This window comes from Myotis nattereri (assembly GCF_964212035.1).
Source record: "Myotis nattereri genome assembly, chromosome: 18".
Taxonomy (NCBI): Eukaryota; Metazoa; Chordata; class Mammalia; order Chiroptera; family Vespertilionidae; genus Myotis; species Myotis nattereri.
Genome location: NC_138093.1, coordinates 20,797,406 through 20,809,550, shown reverse-complemented (window position 1 = coordinate 20,809,550; position 12,145 = coordinate 20,797,406). Strand labels below are relative to the sequence as shown.

The 12,145-nt window shown below is 46.2% G+C and overlaps 1 protein-coding gene across 1 annotated transcript in view; it reads right to left on the bottom strand.

Annotated features, from left to right (window-relative positions):
* Nucleotides 1–12,145, bottom strand: part of BRINP2 (BMP/retinoic acid inducible neural specific 2) — an 84,699-nt gene that overhangs the window by 38,301 nt on the left and 34,253 nt on the right. Inside the window, exon 2 of the mRNA XM_081112187.1 lies at nucleotides 1,277–1,617. Within this exon, the coding sequence (XP_080968313.1) occupies nucleotides 1,277–1,545 (269 nt within the window). The 5' untranslated portion in view covers nucleotides 1,546–1,617. The remainder of the gene's footprint in view (nucleotides 1–1,276; nucleotides 1,618–12,145) is intronic.

Genomic DNA, 12,145 nt, shown 5'->3' with positions numbered 1-12,145 from the left:
CAATTTCCTTATTTGTAAAAAGGGAGAAGAATTGTTCTTCCGGCATAGAGTTTCTGGAAGGATTAAATGAGTTAATGTACTGCCCTGGCCAGGTGGCTCAGATAGTTGGAGCATCACCCCATGCACCAAAAGGTTGCGGGTTCCAACTCCGGTTGGGGCATGTTTGGAGGCAGCTGGTTGACGTTTCTCTCTCTCTCTCCCTCACCCTCTTCCTCTCCCCCCCTCAAATCAATACAAGTAAAATAAATGAGTTAATGTACATAACAAAGTGCTAGATCTAGCAAGAGGTCCAACCCTAGAGTATGTTCATATGACTAGACACACATGTGCCACATGGTTAACAACAACCTCTAGGTGCTGGAAGAATAGGCGTTTTTCTGGTTTTGTTTCTCCTTGTGCTTTTAAGATACTTTCTCTCATATTTTTGCATTGGGACCTAATTTGTAATTGGAAAATAAATGTCTTTGATAAGAGAAAAAAGTTCAGCCAAGCTCCCAGGATTGTTTGAAGACTAGGGGCATGGTGAGGGGAAAAGGGAGTAGGCGAGAGGGCAAATGGGCAGAGGAATGAAGGAGACATGGGAACTCAGGGATGCACTCCTGGGAGCCCTGACGTGAGGATCTTGAGGTGCCTCCTGCTTTACAAGTGCTGGTCCAGCAGTGGGGTTTTTATCCCTGCTTTGTCCCTTGTCACATGGGCCAGATGGGTCTCATGCTTGATTTTCTGCTCTCTGATGCTTCTGAGGATGGGTACTGATGGGCCAGGAAGTACAGCCTGGTTCCGTAAGCAAGGCCAGCTGAGGCTGTGGTGTTGACAGGAGTGAGGGCAAGCTCGTCCCTGTCCCCACAGAGCTCCCCAGACCTCTGGAGCAGGAGCAGGAGCTTATCCTGCCTTCATTTGCATGTCTGGGTAATTAACAACTCATAAAAGTATCTAACACATTAGTTAAAACCCAGCCCCAGCATTTGACTCTACCCTCCTGCCGCAGCACTGGCCACACGCTGACTCTATGCTGCCTCATTTGTCCTCAATTTATAAGCAGCGGAACCTATAAATAGAAACCCTTTTGCTAAGTTCCCCAGGAGGCATCAGCAGGTTTTCCAGCCTGTATGTGTTTTCTTCTTTCTTTTTTTAAACACCAACATGGTAGGCTTGTTTTTCCTGCCCGCTGCTCCTCCAGCCCTCACTTCTAACTCAGTCTGTGGGCATTCCAGCTGGCTCAGCCGCCCGCCCGCAGGACCTGTCCAGGTTGGGTTCTGAGGGAGGCCCCACTCACCTGTAGATCCTGTACCTGGTGGTAAACCCCTGGCGGTACCGTTCCACGAAGTCAGTGTACTCCTGAGCACGGTGGAAGGGGCCCCGGTCCGTGAGCAGCCAGTCCAGGGGTGGCTGGCCAGCTGAGGACGCATGCTGTTCGGGGACTACAGCAGCAGCCGTGGCCGAGACAGCCAACACCCAACCAGGGAGGCCCAGCACCAGCAGAGTTGCCCATGGGGCCGCCGCCGGCCGGAGCCCTCTAAACCGAGTGCTGCTCTGCCACCTCATGCTTCTCCCAGGCAGTTGGTGTCTTCATTCTCTCACCACACTCTCCCCCTCTGAGCCTCTCCTCCAGGGCCCCTGGAACCAGAAAAGTACACACGGAGATGTCAGGTGAACATCCTGGTCTCACCAATGGGCCTGTGTCATCGAATATCAGTGGGCAGGACACATCCTAGGAAGAGCCCACCCAGAAGTTGGGGCCAAATGTAAACCTCTCTCTATATAAAAGCCTAAGTGACCAGACGACCGGCCAACCAGCCGACTGGCCAGAGTCAGAGAGATCTGAGACTCAGCATCTGTGCAGGATGCTCAAATCAGTCCCTGGTCATAGGATAGAGGGACAGAAGCATGAGTGCCTGGAACTCCAGAGTCACTCCTCCACTCCAGCTCGGAGATATTGGTCACTTACATGTGCGGGGTGATTCTGAGAAGTTGCCCCAGTTAACACACAGTAAGAGAGGTTTATCAGCATTATTATTATTATAACTAGAGGCCCAGTGCACAGATTTGTGCACCAGCAGGGGGCCGTCCACCAGGCCTGTAGGGATCGGTCTGAAACTGGCTCTTTGACATTCCCCAAGGGGTCCTGGATTGTGAGAGGGTGGTTCTCGGGTGACACACCCTGGAATTAGGCTCCCTCCTCTCTGGTTCTGGGTGCTTCACCCAAGAACTGCAGCTGCCAAGTCACCGCAGCTCAGCAGCTCCTGCATTGAGCGTCTGCCCCCCTAGTGGTCGGTGTGCATCATAGCTACTGGCCGGTCGGCTGGTTGGCCCGTCGGCCAGTCACTTAGGCTTTTATATAGAGAGAGGTTTACATTTCACTGGGACTCAGAGGAATTAAGCTAGGAAGATGCAGAGGTAGAATATGAACCTAGGTCTGGCTCCATGTCCAGCCCTTGTCAAAGCATGCTGTGCTGTCTAAGGAGCTAGAGCAGGCAGCAAGGCAGACCCAGGCATAAGGGACTGGGTGAGAGAAGAATAATGAGGACATGCCTGCTCCTACTGGATCTTAAAAGATATTCTAAAATTCCAATAATTAAAATAGGTGATACTGGCCCACAAATTGAATGGGCAGATCAATGATATAGAACAAATGGCTCAAAAACAGAGCTCATTATACATGAGAACTTAATATATATTTAAAAAAGCATTACAGACTAATTGGGTGAAGGATGGAATATTTTATCCATCATATTGGAAAATTAGTTCTAGATGGATTAAAAAGTTAAATATAAACAGTAAAATCATAGAAGGGAGAAAATTCCCCAAATGTTTTATAATAAGCATTCATTCCTTTTAGATCATGGGGGAACGTGTTATAAATGAAAAGGAGGAATCAGCCTTACTCATGGGTTGTAGCATATTTAATAGGGTATAATCTGATGAGGACACCCAGAATATTTCTCATTTAATCATTCGCACATTCATTTATTGAGAAGCATCCATTGAGGGTGCTGTGCTAAACATTAACAGTACAGAAGCAGGTGCTCATGCCATTATCTGAAACTCTACCATTAGTAATTAATTCCTCTTATAAAACATTGCTTCTAAAGGCATGTTGCTGGAGGGGAGAGAAGGATGCTCACTTTGGAGGCTGGGCCACTTGACACAGCCGTCAGGTGGATGTGCATGAATGGGTGGGAAGTCACAATTCTAAAATGGCCACAAGTTTCCCACGTCCATCAGTGCATGCCCTTCCCCTTGAGTGTGGACAGGACCTGTGAATAAGATGAGTCACCACTCCCATAATCAGGTCACTAATCAGTTGACCATCAAATGGAAAGTATCCTGGGTGGGCCTGACCTAATCAGGCAAACCTTTAACCATAGGTGACGTTTCAGAGACAAGCTCCTGCTGGCCTGGAAGAAAGCAAACAGCCAGGCTGTGAATGGCCTGTGAGGGCCATGCGGCAAGGGGTTTTAGGTGGCTTCTAGGAGCTGAGAGCAATTCCCAGTCAATAGCTAGTAAGAAAATTAGAAAGTTGGTCAGATGGCCACAAGAAAGTCAGCTCTGTCAACAGCCACATGAACCCCGATCCCCAGATGAGAACTGTTTCCTTTATTTCAGTCTGGTGAGCATAGTAAATTTGTTTTTATTGTTTTATGCCTTTAAGTTTGTGGTGATTTGTTAGACAGCAATAGAAAAAAACAATACAGACTTAGCCAAAGACAATGGTACCCCTCCCCCATTCTGCACAAGGCCTGGCCTGGTGAGAGTTCTTTATGTTCCCCGAAGACTGACTATTCTTCTCAGCATGAGAAAAAGTGAGTGTGGCAGTTTCTGGAGCAGAGTGACGCCCCTAAATCTGATCACATCCACGCCTTCCCTGCCTGGATTATGGATCCCTCTAGATCAGCGGCCACATCTTGGTTTTGTAATTCCAACACTCAAGGGCCCTAAAAAAAAATTGTGAAGAATCAATTGCATGCAATGGGCCAGTGACAGTGTGTGGCCTCGGTCAGCCACGGAACCTCCTGGTGCCCTGCGCTGTCATCTGGGGATTGGTAGCTGCCACCTCCCCTGCGAGTCAAGGGTTTTGTAAGGACAGGTGACAGCGTGTGGGAAAAAGAGAGCCCTACTGAGTCCACACGTGCTTCTTGTCATTCTCTGTTGGTAATTATGCCTTCTCGGAGCTCACATTGTGCTAAACCTGACTGGGTGTAGCAGTATCGGCTTTAGAATCAAATGCTTGTGATTGCGGGGCGAGTCTGCTGAGCGCAGCAACAACGCCCAAATCCAGAGCCAACCGCACATCTGAAAAGCCAGGCCTTGGATCACGTGGTTTCTGCTCCATAGGTTTCCTCAGGGTCTCAAAACATTTTCACTAAATAAAAATATTTTTAAGAAAGCGAGGTTTTAAACTAGTTTCAAAACTCTTTTTTAAAAAAAAGTCTTATAATTTGTTGATTTGCCTTAATTTAAAAAGACAAAATAATTGCTGCATTGACAGTTATGTAAAAATTAGGCTCTTCCAGGGAATAGCTTTTGGCCATTTCCTGTTCATACTCCACAAATAATATGACTAGAAATGTTTTTATTAGTGATCTGTGAAGAAATTTTTAACCGTCTACATTCTCTTGACTTCTGGTGGCATCACTAATATTCAGCAGGTTAAATAATTAGCACTTTCCCCGTGTCGTGTCCTTTGCTCTAATGCTGACTATGTGAGTAACCCCCCTCATTATAGGCCCATAGATTAAAATGATGGTGAGGCTAGCTCTTCGATTAAAAAAAGTATAAATTTACTTGTGAAAGCCCAATAATTTCATTTACTTTGACCATATTTAAGACAGAGTTTTACACGGACCCAAACAATAAATTCGCTCTGGACTAAAGGTGCAAGTGAAGTAAGTCCTGGCTTTTGCTTTGTGAGTACATTAGCTCAGATCTGTCCATGAATTAAACGCATTATAGTTTTGTCAGTAGAGAAAATCAGGTGCAAATGAAATCACACGAGAAGGAGCCTGTGCAGCCTTCCAAACGGGAGAGCTTATGAGACTCCTGTCTCCACCACTTGGAGGTGATCCCGGCTGTGGCCTTCTGGGGACTCTTGTGTCCTCCTGTTCATCTCAAACTCCATTTATGCTTGGTGTGTCAAGACAGCCAGTTAGAATGTGGGCATCCACAGCTTGTGTACTAAATCCCAACAAGTGAGAGAAACTTCCCCCTTGGAAAATTACTGCAGAGCAGGGGTTACATGTTAGAGGAGTTAAGGATATGGCTAACCTATTGTTAGAGGCCAGAAGAAGAGGAGAAACAGGTGTGAAATCAGTATTGTAATTAACAGAATGGTTACTCTTGCTAATAATTATCATTGGTAAACACCAGAATAAATCATTTAATATTTGTGTGGAACTTCCTGCTTAAGAAGCATGGATAATAAAATCACACTCAGTCTTCCCCTCCTAGACTGTCGGCGCCCCCTTTCACAGATGGGAATACTGAGACTAGGATTACCAGGTCATGTATTTCAGTGGCAGATCCAGGTCTACACACTCCAGGTCCTATCCTGTTTGCGCCTCACTGCACCACTGGCATGATTTATAGCTATAAAACCTTGCGGGCTTTGCCACTTACAAGTTGGTGCCCGTGGGAGTAAGTCTCTCCCCTCTGGGGGTCTCCCTTTGGTCATCAGCAAACTGATTTAAGAGGTAAGATGAGCCCTCTGGTCTTGCCCAGTGCTCAGATTCCATTATTCCAGGCAAATGCAAGGTCACAAATAGAAGGGGAGAGGCATTAAGATTTTATTTTTAGGAGGAAGCTCTGTGTTTCAGAAAGGGAGTGAAGCATAAGAGAAGGGAGGGCTAAAGCAGAAATCCCTGCCTGATGGAGCAGTGACATTTAATAAAGTGATTAGGCAGTGACATTAAATAAGTTCTCAAGCCATTTGAGTGGTTAATTGGCCAACTCTATTGAGGAGGTGTTTTCCTGAATACATCTGAGGGTATCAGTGGGGAAAACTCGCAGAAAGTGTTTTGTTCTGATCAGCTGCCACATCTTGATGCAAAACCTCTTATTTTGAGCAGAAAAAGAGGGTGGACAGGAGAAATGGCAGAACGTTCTGGGGTGGGGACTCCTACAGGGCAGGGGTGGACGTGGGTGCTATTAGAGCAATGACTTTTATTCTCCTCTCCTGTTAGGGTGATCTGCCACCCTCAACAGAGACAAAGTATGGTGCTTTTACTCCAATAATAGGTCAGAGAGCTGCAGCAGGGCCACGATTCCCCTACTGAACCCAGGCAGAGGTTACACCCAGACCGCTACTGTCCTCTCCAGGCTCTGTGATAATGACCTTCAGTTTCACCTCCAGATCTGGCGTGGAACTGGCAAGCGATTTTTCATGCATTTCCCCACCGCTGGTCAGGACATGACTTAAAATAGGTGAGACACATGGATATCTTCCCTGTATAGAATCAGGTTACCCACATTAATGATTATTCAAGCAAAGATAAGAGCTAATCATAATTGCTATTTACTAAATGTTCTTTCATTCATCGGAGACCATTAAGAGGAGAGGCTGCGAAAGGAGAGGGACTTGCTGGCGCCACTCCCCAAGGAATGAAACTTTAATATTCGCAGTCTAAGGTCTACACTTGGTTCTCCTCTTCCTCGCTCACCTGTGTCCATCTGTCAGTCAGTTACTAAGCAGTTTGTATGCATGAGGACTGTACTAGGGGATGCAATAAATCTGATGATCAAGGTGGTCCCAGCACTTGCCCTCATGAAACAGGACTTGAGGATCATGTGATGAGCTTAAGAGTGATGATATATGTTCTCTCTCTCTCTCTCTCTCTCTCTCTCTCACACACACACACACACACACACACACACACACACACACGGAGCGTTAGTGACATTAGACCTTGTAGGCACCATCCCCTCAGAGCCCCACATTTACAGGTTTCTGCTGTGTGATAACCAGCCCTTCACATGTGAAGAACAGATTCATGTGTCAGTCGCAGGGGTTCATACTTGCCAGCAGGGTGTCCTGGGCACTGTTCTTGGAGAGACAAACTACCCATCAGGCTTGCCCCAGAGGCTTGGATGATAAATTCCAGGTCATGGGGTGCAGACCAGGGAGGCCCCTCTGCCCCAGAGCTTCCCCTGAAGCCACAGGGGTCTCCCATATAGAGAATGAAGGCACTGCCCATCAAATAGAACCTCTAAATGAAAAATGCACATTTCAGAGTCTTTGGAACCTCACCTCCATGCAGATGAACCATTCTCAAACCATGACACATTTCCATGGTACTCCTTTTTTAGAAACCCCAGAAGCTCTTGGGGCTCTGATAACAAACCTGCCTTCCTCTGCCTGGCACTGAGATCCCTCCATCCCATCAGCTGCTCCACAGTGGAGGGGTCATGAGCATGGGCCACCAAGCCAGAATGTCTGGCTTCCACTTGGCTCCACCTCTATTGCCTCAGCTTCCTCATCATCTTCAGAGCTACCATCATCATCATCTCCAATTATGTTTAGATATCGGTTACTCCGTGTAGACAAGGTCTAAGCCAGCCGTGGGCAAACTACGGCCCGCAGGCCGGATCCAGCCCGTTTGAAATGAATAAAACTAAAAAAAAAAAAAAGACCGTACCCTTTTATGTAATGATGTTTACTTTGAATTTATATTAGTTCACACAAACACTCCATCCATGCTTTTGTTCCGGCCCTCCGGTCCAGTTTAAGAACCCATTGTGGCCCTCGAGTCAAAAAGTTTGCCCACCCCTGGAGCCCTTTCCATTCATTGACTCATTTAATTCTCATGAAACCTCCATGAAGTTGATATTGTGAAATTCCCATTTCACAGAGAAAACTCAAGAACAGATAAGTCAATAATGTCCTCCCAAGGAAGCCATAGTACACCCTAACTGACCTCTAAACCTAAGACCCGCAGGCTTTACTCTGACGAGGGAGCCATAGTCACAGGAAGTTACCTAGAGCCCTCTAGGTGACTTGTGTTTAATAAAGTGCTATGGATTGACAGGAAGTTCAGAATCTTAAAATACAAAAGTAGGAGTCACCTAAAATCATGTTCCTGGCTTGGAGAAGGCCATCTAAGTGTCTGATTTGGGGAAGCTCTGTGGATCCTGTTTAGATGGCCCATCAGCATGCCCTTATGAAAAGGCAGTTACCTTTCACAGTACTAAGGGCCACAAGGTCAAGAATGTTCCCCCAACCTGGGCCCTGGTGGATAACCCACAATTGCTGGTTCCCTGTGTGCTCCTGAGTTACAGTGCTTTTTCCTCAGACCCCAAACTGAACAGAGCCTTTGCCCAAGTTCCCCATCCTCCTCCTTAGGGCCCAGTCTCAGAGGGTCCATCTAAGGTGTAAACACACACCCTTGCTGGCCCCTGCATCTGCTCGCAGCTCCACACTTTCTATTGTAGGGAGGCGGACCACTTAGATTTGCCTGCCCCTTTACCTGGTACTTAATTGCACTACCACCTCTTTCTTCGTGTATTCTGGCCAACAAGTCTGTCCTCCCTGAACCAAGATTACCTGAATTATGCCAATTTGCCCCTGCCTCAGGGTATGCCCAGCCACGCTCAAGCTGGCTTAGCGAGTCACTCCACACCTCTGGCAGACAGCTGGTTCCATCCTCCAGAGAGAAACCCTTCTCTGTCCCTGCCTCCTTCCCACCAGCCTGGCTTTTGCTTGTTAAGCCCAGCTCGCTCCCCAGCAGAGTGAGCCTCTGTATACACACAGGATGGTAAGTGTTTCTCTCAGGCCCGAGAAGCCAAACTAAACCTAATGCAATCACATAGAAATCGTTCATGGCTCCGCAGGCTGCAGAAGGGAGGTGAGGCTGACAAGCCAACTCTCCCTTTGACCCGCAGCCTACAGTTCTATTCCTACTCTTGGCCTTTGCCAGGCCTGTCACCAAACCTGAACTTTTAGCCCTAGCTCTGCCCCATTTGGGCCTTGGCATGGAGCAGAATGTAAAATGATAATGCCCTGAGCTGTGCCAAACAGCACGCAGCTCCTGAGATGTTACAGATGCAGCTGTGACCAGCAAACACATTGTTTCCGGGATTGTGTTTGTAAATATATGAGTTGCCTGACAGCTTGTGGAATTAAATATAGATGCTACATCACCAACCCTAGCTAAAATAAACTATATGCTGCTCGATGAATGTCAATAAGTACACTGAGAAAGAATCATTACCCCTTTCTGTAGTGCAGTCCAAAATACCCATCCCTGAGTGGTTTTCTTTTCTTTCTTTTTTTTTTTAAGTTGTTGGGGTTTTTTTGTTTTTGTGTTTTATGAAAGTGACTCCTCCCACCCCACAAGCTTTTGTCTGGCACTGCTGGACAGCTGGGGGGAGGGTGGTGTGAGGACACAAGATGGGTGCAATCAGTAAGGTTGCTGCATTGGGTATGATGTGTATAGTGTGTGGAAAGCCAGCTTGGAGGTTGCCAGGGAGATGAGGGAGTCATAGTCAGCCTTTGGGGATTGCTGGCCTTATGGCAGCATTTCTCAGTGTATGGTCTGAGGCCCACGCGGGGGGGGGGGGGCAGGGGGGGGCAAAGGGGGGTGTTTGGAAAGACCTTTGGATGGAGTGCAAACTTACCTGTCACTCAGTCTTCTCAGCAGTTTCTGAGCCACATGACTCTCCTTTCCTTACACTTGTTTCTACAGGCTGCTTGTACATTAGCAACTGCTGAGATTAGTAAGGCAGGGGACGTGGAGGTGGTCTTCCCACACTGCAGTCAGCACCTGGAAAAGCTTCCTGAGCACTCTCACTGGGTCTTAAGGGAAGAAGGCTTGTTGCCATGGAATCCTGGGTGTTGATGCTAAGCCTGAACTGCTCTGTCCAGGTCACCGAAGCCTGCACTCTGGGAAGTGGTACAAAATGAAGACCCTGTGGCCGAAACCGGTTTGGCTCAGTGGATAGAGCGTCAGCCTGCGGACTGAGGGGTCCCAGGTTCAATTCCGGTCGGGGGCACGTGCCTGGGTTGCGGGCACATCCCCAGTGGGGGATGTGCAGGAGGCGGCTGATCGATGTTTCTCTCTCATCGATGTTTCTAGCTCTCTATCTCTCTCCCTTCCTCTCTGTAAAAAATCAATAAAATATATTTTAAAAAAAAAATGAAGACCCTGTGAATTCAGCACAACCACAGTGCTGTGTTAAGGTTTTACTTACGTTGATCATTAGGAATTTATGCAATTGCTATGTTTCTGCCAATTTTATTTATTTGTTTGTTTGTGGTATTCCTCTCAAGTTCTTTAACACCAAGTCTTTCCTCCACTAAGAAGTGGAATATAGACTTAGGTAGACTGAAGATTGGGCACATTGAGTGGTCCTTATGCAAAAATATTTAAGAGCCTCTAGAACCAGAATAATTCTTAAAAACTTTTAATTCATCGTTGCTGGGTAGCTCAGTTGGTTGAAGCATTGCCCCAATGCGCCAGGTTTCAGGTTCCATGCCTGGTCAGGACACGTGCAGGAATTAGCCAATGAATGTATGAATGAGTGGAACGACAAACCTCTTTCTGTCTCTCTCTCTCTTCTTCACTCTCAAATCAGTCAATAAATAAAAATCTTAATTCAGACTTCATTCTGGCTTACACTTACTAACTACCTAAACTACTTATCACACATTAAACCATTTACTAGATGTGGTAAGAAGTTCCCCACTTCCTTTTAGGACATGTGATAAATAACTACTCATTCAGCTATCTAATGTTTATTGGACAAAGAAGAGTTCATTTAGCTAAAATATAAAATGCATGGACGGGACAGTGGGAGAAAATACTAGAAGGTAAAGCTTAGATTTCTTTGAACATGCAAACCCTTGTGAGAATTCAGGCCTCATTAGCCGAAGCCACGTTAGGAAGACTCTGCTGACCAGGATCTGCCCTCACAACCCAGTGTAAACAGAGGCGCCAATCAGCAATTTCCAAACCAAAACTGAGATGAAATTATTTTCAGCCTAATTTTATATTGTATCATTGATTTTCAGTCCAAATCTTTGGAAAAGTAGTATAAAGTAACTCTATTAAGAATTTTAAAAATTAAATCAAACATTCCATTTCTCAAACAGGGAAACAGAATGTAGGCAGAGGCAACCATTTACTCCAGTGGGTCTCAACTGGTGTGTGTGTGTGTGTGTGTGTGTGTGTGCGCCAGAGAGAGAGAGAGAGAGAGAGAGAGAGAGATTGATTTTGCCCCAGGTGTGAAGAGACCCACGTCCTGTGTGGTTCAGGGTTTGGGCTCTGGAGAAAAGGCCACAAGCAAATGACAGAGATGAGACAAGAATAATAATTTGGAAATTGGGGAGCCAGGCGGGAGCCCAAAGCAAAGAGGTGGACTCTGCTTGGTCTCAGGCCTTGCCATCCTTTTATTCAATTTGGGATACACCTATAGGCCTTTGGCAGTCAATTTCCAGTAATAGACAGACTATCTTATCAGTAAGGATTTGCATGACTATCAGGTGGGGAAGCTGCTTCAGCTACCATTGTCTCAACTAAACGACTAAACAGTGGGTGCATAGCTCTGACCTTTGCCAGGGCTCAAGGGTCACCAGCATTCTGGGCTCCTTGTCCACACCTCTCTGCTAGTGAAGACAATAGGCGGCTTCCCACACCAGGACACCTTTGCCAATTTCTAGAGAAATTTTTTATTGTAACGATTTGGAGAGGGGTGCTCTTACTAGTGTTAAGGCCCAGCAGCTGTTGAACATTCTACAGTGCACAGGACAGCTCCTCACAACAAATCATTCTCTGACCCTAAATGTCAGCAGTGCTGAGGTTGAGAAGCTCTGACTTATGCCAACAAATTCTAATGAGCCCTGACTCATACAATGTCTGTGAATAATGGATGGTCAACTTTTTAGGAAAGGTTTTCATGCATATCTAGTTTGCTAACATATGTCATAGTGTCAAAGACCAGAATTACTCATTTCCACAGTCTCTTCATCTAAGACTCCTGTTTCATGCTGAATTGGACCTTGATAACAATGACAACAAAACAGTAAAACGTCGTATTTATTGAGTACTTATTTTCTACTGGGCACTTCCTTTCAACAAGATAGGTATTATTAATCCATGAGCAATTATTATAAAGAAAATGAGATTCTAAGAGAATTAAGAAGTTTGTACAACTT